The 22,099-nt window shown below is 38.4% G+C and overlaps 1 protein-coding gene across 1 annotated transcript in view; it reads left to right on the forward strand.

Annotated features, from left to right (window-relative positions):
* The window catches only part of nol11 (nucleolar protein 11), a 145,889-nt gene that overhangs the window by 96,836 nt on the left and 26,954 nt on the right, over nt 1-22,099 (forward strand). Inside the window, exons 5-7 of the mRNA XM_081381622.1 lie at nt 11,647-11,704; nt 11,803-11,944; nt 12,030-12,233. Coding sequence (XP_081237748.1) covers nt 11,647-11,704; nt 11,803-11,944; nt 12,030-12,233 — 404 coding nt within the window. The remainder of the gene's footprint in view (nt 1-11,646; nt 11,705-11,802; nt 11,945-12,029; nt 12,234-22,099) is intronic.

A 22,099-nucleotide genomic window follows, 5' to 3' on the forward strand; every position in this document is an offset into this window, starting at 1 on the left:
AAAGTACATAAGTCTGAAAGTGAACTCGCGGTGTGTGTTATCCAGCTGATGTGGGCGTTTCACAGGTTTGTTTGGATCGCCTCACATTTGCGTTTGAATAGCGCCCGCTCTCCGTGGGCGGAGCACATTGAAACTTAATTAGCTGAGATGAGAACGACTGACATCTCTCTCTTTGCATACATATTACATAAACTGTGACTATTTGTTTTTTATAAAAATTACTTCATTGAAAAGAAGAGAATTCAAGCTTCATGCCTGTGTGACTGTATGCCTGTTTGACTGAGTATTCGCTGAGTTAGTTCATTTTCAGACGCGTTTCAGAATGGACTACACTGACGGAGAGTAGGCAGAACTCGCATCATGTTTATTTTTCTTTATTTGGCGAAAAGCACAACACTTTGTTTTTATTATGAGCATACACAAAAAAAACCTCACTAAACAGGATCGATTGATGTATAACACAAGCATATAAGATAAAAATTAATATTTTTTTTATATTTTATTTTTTGCACTCATACGGAAAAAAACGAGCCTATCGCGCCGGCGCGATAGCCGACCTCAGGGGGTTAAGCTCTAATTTTGGCATCATCCCTGCAGTGTAAATGGGGCCAAAGGCGTTTGAATGATACATTTGTAAAGGAACTGCAGGGGTTTGTGAGTTTAATGAAAAGCTGATAAGGAATTAAATCAGAATTAATAAATATAATCAATACAATATTTTAAAATAAAAAAAACATTTACTAAAGATTTGTTCACCTGTCATGTGACCATTAACCGACATCAGAGAACCGTGAACATTTTATTATATATTATTGGTGTAATTTTACTATTAACCTAACTTATTAACTTAAAATCTAAGGGCTTCAAATATATTAGGGTAAAAATGATCAGCTGACAAGAAAGTTGGGGAATCCCTGCATTGCATGTAAATGACATGAGTTTGTACATTTTAATGTTTGAAAGCCTTCCCCCAGCCGCATTCCCATTACTTTTCAATGCTGCAGTGGAGGACGCAGGCTCAAGCCAATGTTTTGCTGACCTTTAAAGATGGTGCGGAAAGCAGAAGCTTGTATTTATCATTTTGTCTGTCCATTGCTAATGGTGCCATTTTTACATCCTTTTTGGCCCAAGTTTTTCCGGGTTATGTCTATCTTGGGTTGTTTCGCCAAGTGTATAGTGTAAATGCAGATATTGGAGATGGGACATTTAAAAGATTTCTGATCGCAATGAAATATAATGGCTAGAAATTGTAAATGTGTACAATGTGGAAACTGACCTTTTCAGTAAGATGATAAAGTAATAGAATTTCATCATATTGGGGGAAATGGGTGAAAAGAGAAGAAAAGATTACGTCAGTTACCTAAGGGCCCCCCCATGCCATGTGTGTGTATATATATGAGGTAGAAAGGAGAAAAAGTACTTGTGAACCATTTCTGACTTTTAACCCTCAGAGGTCGGCAATCACGCCGGCGTGATCTGCTCGCTTTTTTCCTTATGAGTTGAATTGAGACCCGAAATACTCTTTTGACTTTGATTTTACAAAACAAGTTTCATACATCAATCGATTCTGTTAAATGTGTATTATTTTTGAAAGTGAAAGTGAAAGTGAAAGTGACACGTGACGGCCAAGTATGGTAACCCATACTTGGAATTTGACCTCTGCATTTAACCCATCCAAGTTAATGCACACACATTAGGAGCAGAGTAGTGAGTAGTTAACACACACACTGCAAACGTGGATACACACACCCAGAGCAGCGGGCAGCCTTTGTGTGGCGCCCGGGGAGCGATTAGGGGTTAGGTGCCTTGCTCAAGGGCACCTCAGTCATTTCCCACCGGCTCTGGAATCGAACCAGCAACCTTTGGGTTACCAGTGCAACTCCCTAACCACTAGGCCATGACTGCCCCTGTATACTCACAATAAAAACAAAGTGTTGTGCTTTTTGCCAAATAAAGAAAAATAAACACGAGGCGAGTTCTGCCTTCTCTCTGCCAGTGTAGTCCATTCTGAAACGCGTCCGAAAATGAACAATAACTCGGCGAATACTCAGTCAAACAGACATACAGACGCACAGGCATGAAGCTTGAATTCTCTCCTTTTAAATGAAGTAATTTATATAAAAAACAAATATTCTCATCTTGTGAAATCTGTATTAAAAGAGAGCGATTCCAGTCGAGCTAATTACAGCTGATTCAGATGTAATGTGACTCCGCCCACGGAGAGCGCGTGCTATTCAAACGCAAATGGCTGAGGCAATCCGCGCAATCCTGTGAACGCCCCCATATCAGCTCGAGAAAACACACAAGTTTATTCAGATCATTACTTGTTTACACCGTCTTGCAGCTGTGAGGACTAATAATAATAATGGAAAATGTCCCTCAGAAGTGCGGGTATATCGAGGAGCGAGCTGAGGAATACTAGTACGTTTTTTCCTTCTCACGTGAATTTCTTCACGTGGGTTTCTGTTTATGAATGAATGAACGGCAGAGATGCGCGCTGTTTACCACAGCTGGCAAAGACAGTTTAAATTTAAATCGCGTGTGTGAATGAATGATGATGTTTCAGCAAACTGTATTGCTATACTGAGATGAGTAAAAATCGACTGAAATGTTGAAATAAAATGTAGGCTATTTGTATAAGCAACGTATTAAACTGCAAATTAACAATATGCCCTAATATTTCATGAAAACAACGTTACAGTCAGGCGAAATATGAAAGTAATGAATACATAGATAAAATGTAGGCCTATAATAATTTTTTTTTTTTTACAAAGAAAGAGTACACTTGAAATATTGTTGAAATTGTAATTATTGTTGTAATTGTAACCTTTTTAATAAAATAGCAAAACATATTTACAAGATAGATGTAAGCAAAATATTAAATGGTCAATATAAGTCTTCTTCTAAATATATCTTTTGTCCTTGCATTGTGGCTCAGTCAGTGTCACACCTGAATGAATGGCTAATTATGCAGAGTCATTATGTAGAGTGGGTGGGACATTGTATTCTAAGGTGTAAACCACTCCTTGTTCACGCCCCCTCGCATATTGGCTTTCCAAGCAAAACCTGTTTTACATCAATTTAAATCAATGTATGGTTTTATGTGAACGATAAAGCAAGACTATTTTCACATAATTTTGAAGAAAAAACACTAGGTTATGACATCCATTAGTCAAAAGTCTTGACACATATTTACTATGTGTTTTGTGGCCTTATTTCAGAAATTGTAGTTTTTTCAATAACCATGCATAAACATTATTCTCTCAAAAATGAAAACATGTACATACACGTGGCTCACATATTATGGTAGCCCTGTTTGTGCTTTATAGAGTGAATTTACACCTTTGCCATTAATGTTTATAAGCAACTGAAAAAAGCACAAATGTCAGGGCATGTCAGAACATCTCAAGGGCCCCAAAAACAGCCCAGACCCCAGAGGGTTAACCCATGGACGTGGATGTGTAACTTGGGTTGGGTACCGAACTTGGTACTTTTAATGGCACCGACTGAATTACGTCAGTACTACAGAGTACTGATTCACATTAAATCAATCAGTGCCAAATTTCGGTACCTGAGAATAGGGGGTATAACAATACATCGATATGGATCAATGCATCGATCAAACTTCCAACGATTCGATGCCGCATGTAAAATATCGATATGAGGTACCTTTATTTTGACACTCTCCACATCCTTACGTAACGTCCGTCTGAACATTTCCGCCAGAGTTCATGTTTTAAGGCAGAAACTGACAAGCACCCTTGTTGTTTTAGCTAATCAGCGCGCAGTATTCAGGTCAGGTGACAAGGCTGCTAGTCACTTCGAAAAGATGCGCTAGCTGAGAGGAGTTTTGTCAAAGCAGACTAAAAGTGATCGAGGATGGATAATTTCAACGAACTTGATGAACCCGTAATATCTTCAATGCGTGAAATGAAAATAAAAGCTGAACCTTTTTCACAGAACCTTGCTAAAGCAGCACGTTACAGTGGTGAGGGAAAAGCTTCCTGTATTGCGTTTAATCACAATGTCAGGCGTCTATGCCAGTTGAGGAGATTGACGTTACAAAGATTAACCGAGTGTTTTATTATATATCATAGCAATTACTTGATTTTCTTTAACTCTGAGAAACATGAAATGTGGAGTCATCTGCTTTTGCTAAAAAAACTAACTTTTAATATATAAATAAAATATACTTTGAATGAACTTTTAATTTAAGTAACCTGTATTTATTTTTATTTTTTTATTACTTTAAAGGGATGGTTCAGAGTAAAATCAACCTAGGATCCTTTGCACCATGACCTCGAGCCAAACACCCCCCAGAAGCCTTTTTTCCCTTTGTCGAACATTATTAAAGTTAGAGCTTATTTCGCGATATCAGCCGAATGGCTTAGTGCAGGCGCTATTGGATCCAAGGATCTATCTTGTAATTTACCCCACTAATAATGCCCAGAATGGTACCAAACTACTACAGTAGTAGAGATAGGTTCTGTACTCATAAAAAGAGGCATTGGAAAGGTTGTAAGTACATCAGGAGTTTATTTAAATAACACTTGACTGATGGCTCATGCTACTGCTTACTAGGGATGCGCCGATCTGATATTCAGTATCGGTATCGGCTCCGATACTGCCATTTTGGCCGGATCGGGTATCGATCAGACGAAGCCGATCAAAATCCGATATTGTGCGTATTGCTATTGTCATTGTTAAGCCCCACAAAAGGCACAAATGTATTATAAAGCACTATAAAGTTTTCGTGCACTATATTATAAGTGTTCAGAAGCCATTTAATAGTCTAATATGAGGTAGAAATTAATATTTAAGTAGTTAAATTCAAGTTCACGTAAACTCTTTCCTCCGCTGCAGCTGTCAATCATTGCAGCATTCAAACAGCGCGTTCGGTTACGTCAGTCTACGCGATGAAACTCTCAACAAGATGATTCAATGTTAATATTATTGTCCTTGATCTGTAGATAAAGTTCTATGGTTTCGCATAAAATGACTATCTTGCTGGTTTGTATTGCTGTACCTTAATCATGTTACTTTCTACCGGGTGTCTGTTGGATCTCAATGGAGTAGAGCACTATGACTGTTCTTCACGCGCACAGTAACTGAAATTTAAAACTGTTAAAAGAAAAGGCTGAATAAACTATTGCAAAGATAGATACTGTATAATACACTATGCATCAATATGTATTTCCTCAGTGCTTTGAACTGTGTTTAATGTGGACTCGACACGCTGCGCGCTGTGACTCGTGTTGCTTCGAGCGCATCATTCTGCATACGGGTTGTGCATAAGCGCTTTGTGCCGCACTGTATTGGAGCCTTTCGTATTATAATACTTTTGCGCAATGAAAGATTATTAATAGACTTTCTTGTTCTGCCCTATCTTTCATATGTTGCTGCGCTATAAAAAAAAATCTTAATTTTATAGTAGGCTAGCCTACATTTTTAAAATCTTTTTGATATTGTTTTTCATGAATGTATTTTACAACAATACAAATTGCAATGTCTAAAGTTTTACCAGATTTATTACTACACTTGTGATTTTTCTAGAATAAATTTTACTGATGAATTATCCACTAATCTAGTTTATAATAGCATGTTTGTCATAGATTATGATCATACATTTTTTTATTTTTCTTTATAACTAAGTTGTCTAGTCTGTATTAAGTAGATTGTGTCTAACACAAATTAGTGATTATCAGTTCAACACACAGAGTTACAGAAATTCTACTTGATTTAAAAAAAAAAACTGCACTGGTATCGGATCGGTATTGGTATCGGTCGATACTCAGAATTTTTGGGATCGGATCGGTTCTGAAAAAACTGGTATCAGAGCATCCCTGCTTACCCGGTCGTCAAGGTCACTTCCGTTATTTGGGAAAATTTTTGTAGTTTGTCTCGGGAACATGGTGCAAAGGACCCTAGGTTGATTTTACTCCGAACCATCCCTTTAATCAAAACAACCCAGCTGCTGTTTGATAGATAGTTATCTGTTTTTGCAAATTAACTTTTGTTGTAAATGTCCCAAATGGGAGAGGGTGTGCAATTTTCAAATAGTTAAATTAAACGTTCATGTTATATATTTTGGTTGCATTTGTGAGTTAATAAAAATATAACTGGTTGTGTAAACTTGGCACATATCTAAAAATCGATAAATCAATCAATTTCAATCAAAGAATTTTGAGGTATCGGCAAATATCGTATCGCTGGCTGAGATAATCGATATCGTATCATGATGAACTGTCCGATTTACACCCCTACCTGAGAACGCATCTGGGCGTGAGAGTAAGACTATTTAAATACGAATCCTGCATGTTTTGCTTGTCTCTATGAATAAGTGGCGCAGATGCACGGTTTCATTTACCATACACACTGAAGCTTGCTGTGTTTTTCAGTCTCTGCAGTCTCACTATATGAGAACATGAACGCATGAACTTCATTTCCAGAGCCGCTCTGAGAGTCGCTGAAGTTCATCAGCATTTTAGTTTAATTTAAGAAAAACTATAGTTATATCATTAACACACGGAAACTCAAAGGTCTTCAACATAACCCATCAAAATAAAAGTTTGGTTTAACATGATAATATATTAAAAAAGGTACAGTTGGGTAGGGCTGGGGAAAAATCGATTTGATTTAAAAATCGAGTTGGTAGGTCAAATCGATTCATATTTTCAAAAAATCGATTTTTTAGATTTTTTTTCTCCCCCTCTTCTATATAGCGTACAATACATACATTTTGCATTCGCCAAATCTTCCTTCAGGGTTTCCGTAGAACGCTCCCTGCGGCGCAGCCCTCGATGCTTCACGACATCACGACAAAAAGACTAGCATGTTGAGTTTTTTAACGGTCCTCCACCATGACGGCGCGTGAGTGAGTGAGTGAGTGAGTGAGTGAGTGAGTGAGTGAGCGAGCGAGCGTGTGTGTGTGTGTGTGTAGGCTATGTGAGTGAGCTTGTGTTGCCTATATGTGCGAGTGAGCTTGTTGCCTATATGTGCGAGTGAATGTGTGTGAGAGACGGCTCGCGATGACTGGCCGTAAAACAACGTGTAGTCTGACATGTTTCTTGTCCACGACATGACAAGATTTTTAGGAGTCAAAATCGTGTAATCTGAAAGTGACTATTGTATCAGACAAACAAACATTTGTTTGTTGATGCACTTTAATTAAATACAATAAATATATATTTTTAAAATATATTTACAGTTCGCAGTTATTTTGTTTTAAATGGGGGAAAAAAAATCGAATCGAATCGTAAATCGAGTTTTTTATAAAAAAATCACAGATTTTTTTATGGGAAAAAAATCGCCCAGCTCCACAGTTGGGTACCGGCCCCGAATTTCAGGTACTGGTTAAAATGTGAACTGTACCCAACCCTCTGTGTAACCCTTAAGGCTGATTTATACTTCTGCGTCGTTGTCCGTGTTGATGCGCAACTACTCATGCAGAGGGAGCATGTGAAAGCATACCAATCACAGCGCTTGCGGTCTGCATAGAATTGACGCATTGTTATATTTTTGGAGATGTGCACGTCAGGGTACGCCAAAGGGTACGCGCGCTACACACAGCCTACGACGTAGCTACGGCGTGAGTTCGACGCAGAAGTATAAATTGAGCTTTAACATAACTTTGTACTACAGAATTTGATTGAATCATGCGATCATGAATAAGTTATACTCTGTGACTGGTGTGTGTCTATGCATGTGCTTAAGTATACATACTGTATGGACATGTGTACACAAGAATGTGTTTATGTAAAGATGAGTATGTTAGGGTTGTACCGATGGACGATATCACTAGGGGTGTGCATTGGCACTGCCCTCACGATTCGATTCGATTACGATTCACCAGGTAACGATTCGATTCAATTCGATTCTACGATGCATTGCGATGCATCAAAATTCTACTGCACACAACAAGGCAAAATTTTCATCAGTCATGAGGCAATACAAGCAGTCAGGTATTGAATAACAGATTTTATTGGCTGCTATGTGTGTATTATCACTCTCCTGTATCTTTGACATAAATGTCATTAAATAAAATAAAATTGAATGGTACAGGGTATTGGATATGGCTTTTTCAAACCTGAAAAAGAAAGCATAAATCACTGCTTTCAGTGCTTTGAATGAGAAATGGTTCTCTTCTCTCTGCTTGAGAACCATTTGAAATTAAATTTCAACTTTATTGTCCTACTCAAGGCCAGAAAATAAACAGTGTAGGGTGTAACGGTTCACAAAATTCATGGTTCAGTTCAATACGATACACTTGTGTCACGGTTCGGTACGTTTTCGATACAGCAAAAGGAAAGAAATGCCAGAGAAATTTCCTTGATTTTTTTTTTATTCTTTTTTTATTAGAACTAACATCATAAAGTATGAATTTTTTTTTTCTTTGAGCAATGATGGAGCTATAATTGACTCTTCTTAGGAGCATATAAAACAAAACAGCTCCTTGGAAAAAATTATATGTAATATTTTGTGCTTATAAACAAATGTTTATTTTAGTTCAGATTAACATTTGAGGGCAGCAATGTTATTCATAATGTCGAAATAAATCGGACATTTAATGTTACTTGAAAGCATTATATACTACTATTCCTGCCAAACTTCCAAAGTTGCAGTTAGTGTTACTACAGTAAATCCATGGCGAATATTGCAGATCTGTGGACACTATTCATGTCACAATGTTTCTTCCTGGTTTCCACGTCATTGCCGTTTGATCCGTTAATAACGGAGAAATGTGAATGTTTCTCACTAGATCTCGCAGCGATGTTATTACTTTAGTGGCGAGTTCAAATGCTTTCTTTACTGGATCTCTTAGCGTTGTGTAGTATAAGATCGGCTCGCGCTGCGTTTGTCCAAACTGATAAACAGTCCGTCACGAGTAGCTCAGTTTCGTTCCGCTTACATTGCGTTTGTCATTTGATGTTGTGGTCGCGCCATGCGTCTACATTATGAGCGCGCTCGCGACGCGCTTACATTTGAAATAACCGTTCGGTTTGAAAATGCGTGCCTTGTACCGAACGGTTTAGTACGAATACGCGTACCGTTACACCCCTAAAACAGTGACATAATCGATTATGGCACTTTGCCGCATCGATGCTGAATCGTGCATGCCCCGCATTGCGATGCATCGCCGAATCGATTATTGTTGACACCACTAGATATCACCATGGGGAGAGCCACCATCGTGATGCCACGCACCCCACCCTGTCAGACCAGCCCAGTCTCACAGCAGTTCGTGAAATGGTCACGTAATTTAATCTATTGATTCGTGTACACCAGTGGTTGGGAACCTATGGCTCGTGAGGCATACCTGGCTCTTTGGCAAAAATCATGTGGTTCACAAGGTCTCTCACCCTTTACCAACAAACGATCGATAAAAAAATTAAGACACATCAACAGAGATCGGCTCTCTGCAGAAAAAGCAGCCAGTTGCAATTCCCTTGTTGTACAGCCTACCGAAGTTTATGAAAAGTTTATGATGATGATAATAATAATAATAATAATAATAATAATAATAATATTCAAGTTGTAACGGCAAAAGTGTCACCACAGGAATCAACTAACCACTTAAGTTTCTGTGGTAACCTACAGCTCCTGCACTGGGATTCAAGCAGCTGCAGCTTGTTTAAGGAAATGGCGAAAACGATTATAGAACAGCAGCGAAAATGTAAAAGTAGGCTATATAAACTTTAATATATCATTGTATTGAAACGGGTGCATTGCTGTGCAAAGAGACATTTCGAAACATTTCACCCGCTGGTACTTTCACTTTTGCCACTGAGACCCTTTATGTCCTATAAATGTGTCGTATTTCTGATAATCTGCGCAGATTTCAGTTGACGATTCTGTTTAAAGTTATTAATAAAAAAACATGAATGATTGAGAAAGAAAAGAGCAGGATGTGCTTTATATTGAAAATAAATATTAAAAGCGTGATAAGTCGCAAAAGAGAACTCAATTCTACTGACAGGATGCTGTGCGCGCGCTCCGAGCGCAACACGGACAAGCAGAGTAGCCGTTGTCTTCGGATGCGCGCCTAAACGGGCAACATAAAACACAGAAATATATCAAAATGCCAAGTCGAGTATTCCCGTAAACACAGTAGATGTACTGTGCATTCTCTCTCTCTCTCTCTCTCTCTCTCTCTCTCTCTCTCTCTCTCTCTCTCTCTCTCTCTCTCTCTCTCTCTCTCTCTCTCTCTCTCTCTCTCTCTCTCTCTCTCTCTCTCTCTCTCTCTCTCTCTCTCTCTCTCTCTCTCTCTCTCTCTCTCTCTCTCAGTGAAAGCCCTACACAATTAATTCCATATTGCAACTTATTTATTGTTTTCTGAATATGTTTGTTTTCAGTAATTTAAAATATGATTTAATGGATTATCACTTTCAACCAATAAGTGGCGCAATTACAAAATTGATGTGATGTGGTCAGAGTAAGGTGACAATGACACATACAAAGTTTGGTGTCAATATGTCAAGGCATTGCAGAGATAAAGCCGGAATAGTCATTTTGGCATCATGCCTCAACTTTGCTGCTGCGGTATACGAAAACGGTTTCGTCTATCGACACAAAATCCATAACTTTTAGTCGGCACAGTCTGGAGATGATACGATTCGATTTTTGGTGAAAATTGGACAACCGGTCTAGGAGGAGTTTGAAAAAGTAGGTATGGAAGGAAAAGCAAGATGGTGGACAGGACGTTCGGCCAAATAAGGTGAACTGGGTATCTATGTTCTCAGTGTGACCCAAAGAATCTATTAAGACCAGTGGCATTTCAATAGGCAGATTTATTCGAAAGTTATTAGCCTTTTTGGAAATTTTGTTATAACTTTTGACCACTAGGTGGTCAAACATTTGCCAAAAAAAAATTATAAATTTTTACCACTAGGTAGTCAAACATTTGCCAAAAAATAATTTTGTTTCTAGCCCTTATGGTTCAAAAGTTATTAGCATAAACATGAGTGCAACTTTGGACAGTTGGTGGCGCTAGAGGGAATGAGTTGGAGACTCCAAAATTGCTAGGCTGATAGTTCAGACTGTCCTTTATCAGTGTGCCAAATTTCCCGCAAGTGGTTCTTTGGGCTGCCATAGACTCCAAGAGCGGAAGAAGAAGAAACGGAAGAATAATAATAATAAGAATGGGAACAGATACAATAGGTGCCTCCGCACCTTCGGTGCTTGGCCCCTAAAAACAATTCATGTAATGCAGGCAACTGCACACAGATATGAATGGGTTATACTCTAAACCATCAAGAGTGTAAAATTCTCTCTCTCAACTTAATGGCAGACAATTGCAACGTGTGCAGTTTCAAGATTTTTTGAGCATGTTGAGGGCCCCAAAAGCCACTTGAACAAAAGTAAGAATAAACCTTAGAAAAACAATAACTAATAATCCTTAGGAGAACAATAGGACTTTCGCCCTTTCAGGACTTGGGCCCTAAATATGGGTTCACTTGCAACAGCGGCAAGGTTTTTGCACTTACTTTGCAATTATTTTGAAGCTAATACTAAGAGATTACTGCATTAGCTCACTACTTGATGTCCAATGCTATTTTATATTTCTTATATTTCTATATATATTCTTTATATAGACTTATATAAATTAAGTATAAGTTTCCTTGTTAAATTTCTTTCTCTTTTTCACAGATGGAGTACTGTTGTTAAGGCAGAGCACCAGCTTGTTGTTTTGTTCAGCACAGAACAGGTTCTCTCTGAAGTCTTTATGAATCATTGTTGATCTTTTGTTCTATCAGTGCATAATGAGGGGAACCTGGAAATCAACTCAAAGGTTTTTTGTTTCAGAGAGGAGAGCACTGGCTGTATGCTCAAAGATTTAACCCCAACACCCTTGTGAAACACAGAATTGAGAATGAACCTGGTCTCTCTGCACCTATCAGTTTCTCTGCCACATGCAGGGGTCGTAACATACACCTGTTGTACTTGTGTAAGTCTCTTTTAATTTATTCTATCATCTTTCCAGAGAGACAATTTTGTAGTACTAGCAACCCAATTACTCTGCATTATTTCAGATTTGAATGGCAGCTTGTATGAGAGCGTGTTGCCACTCAGAAGTTCAGCAACAAGAGCTGAAGGTGTCCAGGCTCTACCTCGCTCCCTGCGTCTCAATTTGCCTCTGGGGGAGGAAGAACTGATATCTGGTGTTGCTGTTGTGCTTGATGAGGCTCATGTAGCTGTGGTTGGATTCCCCCACCCCTCTGCTGGAACTTGCAAAGGTGACGCTCCATCCTTAATCCTGATATTCCATCTTTTTCACTTGGGGTGGTGTAATATTATTGTTGATTATATATCTTGATTGTGCAAGCTGATTATTGACCATGCACTTTGAAAAAAATATCATACATTGAGAGTCTGCATCACTGCGTGATGTGGCCTAGTATGTTAAACTAGGGTGCATGTGGATGGTTGAGTTTATGAAACTTGCTCACCAGTTGGATAGTAACTTTATATTATTTCTAACAATGCAATTTTGAGAGAATGTGATATGTCTTAATGCAGTGGTTCTCAAAGTGTGGGGCGCGCCCCCCAGGGGGGGCGCAAGGTTACTGCAGGGGGGGCGCGGGAGATCTGCAAAAAATAAATAAAAAAAATACAGCCGTTACGTTACTACGGCGTTCAAGTGCGTGAAAGCGGTAGTGATAGCGCTATTCTTTTATAAATCGGCAACGAACGGCAATTACACTGAATCGTTCTTCTTCAGACCGTTGGAACAAGCCCAACCTAGAAGTTGCTCGCCAAAGAAAAAAAACTCTTCAGCGGACGTGCGCGCTCTGGTGAGAAGACCAACCAGACGCTGAGCTCATGAGGCACTCTCCAAAGCTGCTATATTAACTTTTAATTATGAATTAAAAGTTAAAGTTCTGGTTTATTATTCTCTCTTACTGTTGATTCAATGACATGACAAATTAAAACTATTCCTGTTTGCATTGCACGTTTTTATTTTATTTTGTAATTTTTTATTTTTCAAGGAGAAATAAAGCAGGCCTTCAATAATTTCCTAAATCACTTGTAAGTTTATCATTGCACATATTTCATTGTAAAAAAAAAACGTTCCGCTTATATTAAATGCTTTTGTTTCGTCTGATAAACAAAGTTTTTGAATCATAACACGTTATCCACGCTGTATCATCATAACTGTCAAAAATCACGGAGAGGAATGTCTCCACGGAAACGGAGATCAACAATTTGATTCACATTCCACACTACAACGTGAAAACGGCGTTTTCAAATGTATCCACTTTGGAGTGCGTTTTCATTAATAAAAACGCCATCTCATTGTGGACGGAAGGCCAAAACGGAGAGAAAAATATAAGTTTTTTTTTTTTTTGAACCGTCGCTAAAACAGGCAAGAATTACTTATGTTCTGCCTCTCCTCATCACGGGGCTTGTTCTGATACCAGCTGTCCGCCAAAAGGCAATAACAGACAAACTGACGGTTTATCTCAAGATATGAGACCGATCAATATAACGCATTTGCGATCCATAAGACTGTGTAATGTCGTAAATATTAATAATAGGATGAATTTGAGCATTTAATATTCGAATATTATTTACAATAAGGAATGGAATTCGAATAGTAGCCTATTATAGAGGAAGATTGACAGCCCTATATATAATTATATATATATAATTAATTTTTTTGGGGAGGGGGGGCCCAGATTTCTTTAAAGGTTTAAAGGGGGGCGCGACCAAAAAAGTTTGAGAACCACTGTCTTAATGCAATGCAAAAGCGTGACACTGTTTGTGTTTTTTATTTTATTTTTTATTTAACCTTTATTTAACCAGAAAAAGCTCTCTGAGATTAAAAATCTCTTTCACAAGAGTGTCCTGGCCAAAATGTGCAGCAGTACAATCAGTTCCATCACAGATAAACATCACACAAACAGATTAAAGACACTTAAAAGCAGTTGCATATAGTTAGATCAACTTCCATTTGCCGGATAACTGATTTGAAATGATCTAGAGTCAGCAGATTTTCTAATTTGAATTTAGATTGGAGGAAATTCCAATCAAACGGCTCTGCATACATAAAAGACTTCTTACCTAGCTCAGTTCGAGTAAAAGGAACAGAAAGAGTATAAAAGTTTTGCGAACGAAGAAAATAATTCTTGATAATTTTCTGTTGCATAAAACAACAAAGATAAGAAGGCAACAACCCCAAGATGGCTTTGTAAATAATTAAGTACCAGTGCATTTTTCTTCTGGTAGACAGAGAAGGCCAACCTACTCTGTGGTACAAGGTGCAATGATGAGTTGAAGATTTACAATTTGATATAAACCTTAGAGCACCATGATAAACGGCATCTAAGGAAGAAAGAAGATAAGAATGTGCAAACTGATATACAACATCACTGTAATCAAGGACAGGGAGAAAAGTAGCAGAGACTAATTTCTTCTTTACATTAAAAGAGAAGCAAATCTTGTTCCTGAAATAAAACCCAAGCTTGATTTTCAGTTTATTCTTCAGTTGAGTGATATGAGAGCTAAAAGATAGGGCATCATCAACTATGATGCCTAGATATTTGTACTCTTTTACTAATTCAATCACTGTACCTTCTAACTATCTACTGTTGATATCTAACTGTTGACTTCCGGTGAGAGTACGCTGTGCGCGCCTTGCTGCCGCTTCTCGCTGGAACTCTTTGTTTGTTTGTTTTGAACACTGTGCTGTTTCGCGTCTACCGTGTCATCTCCCTGCTGAACTGGACGTTTGCTTGGACTTTATTGCTGTCACGACTCACTTCTTCTGGATTTTATTTCGGATACAACGCAGACACGGACTTATTCGAATACAACGCAGCCACGCTGTAAAGTTTGTCTGTTATGAACACTGCTGTGTTTCGTGTCTACCGTGTTATCATCCTCCCTGCTGAACTGGACGTTTCCCTGACTTTATTGATTGTCACTTACCTCTGGATATTATCGTGGATACAACGCAGACACTGACAACTCTTCAACTCATCACTGGCATTCATCCAACTACTCATCTGCTGTTTGCCGATCCTCGCACTACTCCACTGTACCTTCTACATAGGTGGCCGGTGAGTCTCCACTCCCTCGCTTATCTATCGTGGACAGTCTTTTGGATGGTTGGTTACCCCCAGTCATTCAATTTATCTGAAAGGTCGTCATGCTGTGTTGATCGTGCACAATTAGCAACGAGAGTAACGTTACTGCTTCTTTCTTGCATTTTTTGCAATGAAAGTACGTTTTCCAACTGCCAGTGATGTTGTGTTGTCCCGTGGTCTGAATATGCATATCATTTGCAACATCTCTGTTACTCCAACTTACTCCAACTGCGTAGCCTGAAATCTCATCCTCGTCTTGATGCGACTACATACAGACTCTGCACGGAGCTCGGGGTTGCTAGGCGACCGCGCTATGTACATCGTTCCTGTCGTCGCCATTTCTCATCGCGCTGCCCATCGTCGGTTGCCATTCCTTCCATCTGGTCGAACAGATCGGATATCTGTAATTCTATGCTGCCGTCTTCTCACCGTGGTATACATCTTACCTCACTAAAAACAGTTTCCTGTGATCTGTCTCTGACTAATCCATACACACGCAATAATTGCGCGCTCGATCCTGCAGTTGCGCTGTTTAACTGTCGGTCTCTCACAGATAAGGCTACTGTTCTTTGCTCACTACTAACAGAGAAAAACTTTGACTTTTTGCTCCTCACTGAAACATGGCAAACTCCTAGTGACTATTTCAACCTTGATCTACTCACTCCCTCTGGATACAGCTACCTGGCCAAACCTCGTCTGACATCAAGGGGTGGTGGCCTGGCTGCTGTTTATCGCAACAGCATTTCTGTCAAAACTATTGACTTTCATGTGACTTCAACCTTTGAATATTTAGTTCTCAAAGTTTCTGGCACATCTCCAATGCTCTTGATTCTCTTGTATCGTCCACCTAAATCTGTCAAACTTTTTCAGTGAACTACATGAACTGTTAACCCTTTCATCTGTCTTATCTCAATGTGTTATATTACTTGGTGACTTCAATATACACGTTGATACCGATTGTGCGGAATCACGCGAACTCTTGTCAGTATTTGAATGTTTCAATCTTATACAACATGTTGATTTTGCCACACACTCAAAAGGTCACACACTTGATCTTGTCTGCACTACTGGTTTACATAATGTTTCCGTGCTTGGTTCTCAGATTGGACTGTCTGATCACCACCTCGTTGAACTAAAATGTGAAATGCCTCTTCCCCGCCTCAGGGTGAAATCCACTATAACATACCGTAACCTAAATTCTGTTGATCCTATACTGTTTTCTGAATCTGTACAAACTCATCTCTCTGACATCACTTAACACACAAGCTCACTTGATATCCTTAACAAATATAATGCCTGTATTTCCACTGCCCTCAACATCCACGCCCCTCTTAAAAGTAGATTTGTGCCTTCTACGCACACGTCTCCCTGGTTTACCCCAGAACTTCGCAATCTAAAAACAGCTGGTCGTCGTCTTGAACGCCTGTACAGGAAAACTGGTTTAACTGTTCACCTTACTGCTTACAATGACCATATTCAGTTCTACAAATCTGCTATAAACACTGCACGCTCTAGTTACTACTCTACCATCATTAACAATGCATCCTCTCGACCAAAAAACACTTTTTTCTATAGTCAACAAACTCACCAACCCTCCTGCACCCGCTATGAGTAACTCCGCAGACCTCTGTGAGTCATTTCTGCACTTCTTTCAAAGTAAGACTGATAGAATTTACTCTCTATTCCCATCCACTACCTCTACTATTGTTACACATGTCTTCCCCTCCTCTTCTACACTTGGTACTCTCACTGCTTTTGCCCCTCCAACCCCTGCTTATATCTCTGAGCTAATTAACAAAGCTAACTCATCTTCATGTCATCTTGATCCTGCTCCTACTACTCTACTCAAAAAATGTGCACCCGTTATTTCACCATTGATTTCACTTCTCGTCACTCAACTTCTAAGCACTGGTGTTGTTCCTCTGGAACTTAAAACTGCTGCCGTCACCCCTGTCCTAAAGAAACCTGGCCTCGACCCCTCTGACATGGCCAACTACCGACCTATTTCAAATTTACCATTCATTTCAAAACTGCTTGAGAAAGTGGCCGCTGCTCAACTTCAAACTCACCTGTCATCCAATAACCTTTATGAATGTTTTCAATCTGGTTTCCGCACCCTTCACAGCACTGAGACTGCACTGCTTAGGGTTGTTAATGATCTCCTTGTGGCCACTGACTCTGGCTCCACCAGTATTCTAATTCTCCTAGACATTTCCTCTGCATTTGATACAATCTCTCATAGTATTCTCATTTCACGACTCTCTGCTCTTGGTATTTCTGGAACTGCCCTATCCTGGTTCACCTCCTACCTGTCCGATCGCCAGCATTACATCTCCATCCGCCAGTCAAAGTCCACTTCTGCCTCTGTCCCGCACGGTGTTCCTCAGGGTTCTGTTCTTGGGCCTCTTCTCTTCATTATCTACATGCTTCCACTAGGTGATATCATTCGTCATCATGGCTTCAAATTTCACTGTTATGCGGACGATACCCAACTATACATCCATTCCCAACGCAATTCTCCTTTCCCAACGCTTTCCATATCAGCTTGTATTGATGAATTAAATGCTTGGATGACCAGTAATTTTCTCAAACTCAACACAGACAAAACAGATTTACTTCTTATTGGTTCACCTCACACTACATCCCGGGTCTGTGTTGACAATCTCAATATTGCTGGAGTTCTGGTTCAACCTTCCACCACTGTCAAAAACCTGGGTATAATCTTTGATTCCTCTCTTTCCTTTCTTCCTCACATCTCCTCTCACTAAATCTGCCTTCTTCCACCTTCGCAATATTGCACGCTTACGTCCATTTCTTACCATCAGTGATGCTGAGACCCTAGTTCATGCTTTCATCAGTTCACGGCTTGACTACTGCAATTCTCTTTTCTATGGTCTACCAAATTCATCATTAAATAAAATTCAATACATCCAGAACTCTGCTGCCAGAGTCCTCACTTACACTAAGAAATCCTCCCATATTACTCCTATCTTACGCAGTCTACATTGGTTACCCATCCGCTATCGCATTCAGTACAAGATACTCCTTATTACATTCAAAGCACTCCATGGTCTTGCCCCAAACTATATCTCTGAGCTCATCCACACATACACACCTGTCCGCACACTTAGATCATCTGATACCGGTCTGTTGAAAATCCCACGACACAAACTATCATCATTTGGTGGAAGGGCTTTTTGCACCGCTGCGCCAACTCTCTGAAATTCAATTCCACAACAAATCCGCAATCTCTCATCACTACAAGATTTCAAAACCCGCATCAAAACACATCTTTTTGTCACTTGTTTCCCTGACCCCTGAATGTTCTGATTCTATATGTACTATACCTCTTCTATGTTATTCTTCACAGTTTATATGTATCGTATATATGTCATGTTTCTATGTTTTGTGTATTTGCAATTATTGTAAAGCGACCTTGAGTCCTCAGAAAGGCGCTATATAAAATAAACTTATTATTATTATTATTATTATTATTATTATTATTACCTTGAAAGGTCTGGAGAGATACTAAATTTTCAAGTTTTTTTTTTTTTGATTTGGAAAATAACATATACTTGGTTTTATCAGTATTCAGAACAAGTTTTAAACTATGAAGCCTTAACTGAATGATATTAAAGGCTGACTGAAGCTTAGACAAGGCTTGCTGTCCAGAGGAAGCGCTGCTATACACGACAGAATCATCAGCATAAAAAGGAAAGTTGGCATCCTGAATGTCATAATCAAGGCTATTTATATAAATGGTGAATAAAATGGTGAATAAAAGGGGCCCCAGCACCGATCCTTGGGGAACACCTTTAGAAATCTCTAATGAATCAGATTGTTTACCTTCGACTTGAACACACTGGGTTCTTCCACTCAGATAGTTTTTAAACCAAGGAATAACGTGACTTGATAAACCAACAACCTTCAATCTGTGCAGCAATATTCCATGATCCACTGTATCGAAAGCCTTTGATAAATCAAAAAGCGAGGCACAAAATTCACCATTATCCATTGACCCTAGAATATCATTTAAAACTTTCAAAATACCCGTTGTAGTACTGTTTTTTGCGAAACCCAGATTGATTGATAAACACTCTGTTTGCATTCAAATAGCATGTCAACTGTTCACTAATAAGGCTTTCTAATATCTTTGATAAAACGCAGAGCTTTGAGATTGGTCTGTAATTAATTATTATAGTGGGATCCCCCCCTTTTAATAAAGGAACAACAAATGCTGATTTCCAAATTTCTGGAATAACACCAGTATTTAAAGAAAGATTAAAAATATAAGTTAAAGCGGATATAATATAATCTGCTGCTAGTTTCAGATACACAGGCTCCACACAATCAGGACCTGAAGATTTGTTTGTCAAGCAAACAGAGTGCTTTATAAACGTCAGTGCTCTTAATTTGTTTAAATCTAAACTCTTCCTTTTCTAGATGACTTTCTGCATTAAAATCAGAATCAGCCTGTAAAATTTAGTGATTCAAATAGAAACCCAGAGGCAACAAAATGCTTAAAGCAATTGAGCATATGTTCTTTATCTGATATGCTAGTGGAATCCATTTTTATACATGAAGGAAAGCTAGACTTGTTTTTACTACCTGATATCAGTTTTATATTCTGCCAAAATTTCTTGGGATTATTTGAGTTAATAGTAGTTTTTTCAATAAAATAATCAGCCTTTGTTTTTCTAATAGCGACCGTGCATTTATTCCGGAGCTGCCTAAAACGGATCCAATCGGAGCCAACATCAGAATGTCTAGCTTTTGCCCAAGCAACATCCCGCTCACGGATTAGAACAGAAAGGGCTTCAGAAAACCATCCCTACCTTTAACACAGAATTTTTTTAAAAGGTGCATGCCTGTTGATGATTGATAAGAATCCATCATAAAAGTATTTCCAGGCAGACTCAACATCGGGAATAAGAAAAATCCTGTCCCAATCATAGCGTGCTACATCAAAAAGAAAGGCTTGTTCATTAAAGTGTCGTGTACATCGTCTAGTGATAATACGTGGTTTATGCTTGGGTAATTTGGTATCTCTGACTATGGCAACGACGCAGTGATCACTAACATCGTTAGCATATACAGAGGCCAAAGAGTACTTATGAAAATTGCTAAAAATAAGATCAATTAATGTGGACTTTTTGTAATCCTTCAAGTTAGGTCTAGTAGGTGTCTCAACTAGCTGAAAGAGATTTAAAGAGTCACAAATTGCTTTGAAACAATCAGATACTGACTGTAGCCAGTTCACATTAAAATCACCGAGAAGAACAAGCTCCTTGTAGTTCAAAGAAGTCACCGAGTGCATCAGAGAGGAAATGGCATCAGTACTAGCTGATGGGGGTCTGTAGCAACCAACTACAGTAAGATGTAAAGTCTTGGAAACGATAAGATTTAAAGCTAATAATTCATACTTTTTAACTACTGACTCAGAGAGCAACACAGTAACTTCAAAACTGTCCTGAACATAAATTGCTACCCCCCCTCCCCTTTTTGGTCTATCAGTCCTATAAACAGTATAACCAGCAATATCTATGGCATTATCTGAAACTGTTTTTTTTAAGCCATGTTTCGGATATTACTATAACATCAGCACTGGTATTTTTTGCCCAGATACGCACCAAGTCCAACTTAGGAAGCAGGCTTCTCACATTCATATGAATAAAACCTAGTCCTGATCTAGATTTAAAATCAGCAGGAACTTTAAACGTTAGGGAAGTGTCATTAAAAAGACCAGGATTTGGTAATACATTTCCTGATATCAATAACATAAGAACTATAAAACTCCGACGCCTTACTGTTTCACTTACATTTCCAACAGAAAAATTCAAACAAGTGGAACAGTTGAAGATGCTGGGCTCCTTATTTGTTTGAACAGAAACTATAGAGTCCTCGTACACAAAGTTTGAAAGCAGTGACTTCAAACGGCAGTCCGAGAGAATGTTAAAGTTTGTATATATACCAATCCCCGAGACTGCACTGAACTCAAGAGACGTCTGAATCGGTGTATAACAAATTGGTAACACTTTACAATAATGTTCCATTTATTAAATTCTAGGTAACTACATTAGTTAACATGTGAGCAATATTGATAATTATCAAGATAAATGTCAAATCTTATTTCTTTCAAGTTTGAAGGTGAAAGTTGTAGAAACCAGATTAATTGTGGTTTTGAACTATTCCTTATTGTCGGAACATGACAAACACTTACCAAACAGGTGAACATTTAACAAATCTGAGATTAGAATATTTACAAAAAAAATTTGCAACCAAATAATCGAGTAAACTTCATTGAACTTCAGTAAAATGCTTTTTTTTCTTAATATGAATAGAATATCTTAATAGAAAAAATTAAAATTTTGAAAAAAGGAAAATATACATTACACATAGTTACAAAAGTTATTCAATCAACAACAGTGTGTACATTTTCTGTCTTTTGTTGTTTGATTAAGGTTATTATAGAGACTGCACATTAGGAATATTCCTGCTTTAACTTCAAGAGCTGCACGGATCCAATATAATGACACGTCCGATTCGCGAACTAATGACTCGTTTGAACTGATTCACTTTAATGAATGGTTAAAACAACTGATCTGTCCAACACTGAACTCAAGAGACGTCTGAATCGGTGTATAACAAATCGGTAACACTTTACAATAATGTTCCATTTATTAAATTCTAGGTAACTACATTAGTTAACATGTACTATTAATAAACTGTACTTTAATTTGTTAACCATTGTTAATGTTAATTTCAACATTTAGGCTACTAATAGCCTACATTATTGAATTTTTTTTTACTTGTTAACATAGTTAATGCACTGTGAAGTAACATGAACGAACAATGAACAGCTGTATTTTTATTAACTAAGATTAATACAGCATATTAATAGCAATAGAGTGCCAAGCAAAAAATGCAGGGACAGGTGTGTGGCAAACAAATCAGGTTCATTAGGTTCGATTATTAAGGCTTTTAATTGGCAGGATGCTGCTGGTTGTTCCGCT

The sequence above is a fragment of the Scardinius erythrophthalmus genome (genome assembly GCF_964197995.2).
Source record: "Scardinius erythrophthalmus genome assembly, chromosome: 12".
NCBI classification, from domain to species: Eukaryota; Metazoa; Chordata; class Actinopteri; order Cypriniformes; family Leuciscidae; genus Scardinius; species Scardinius erythrophthalmus.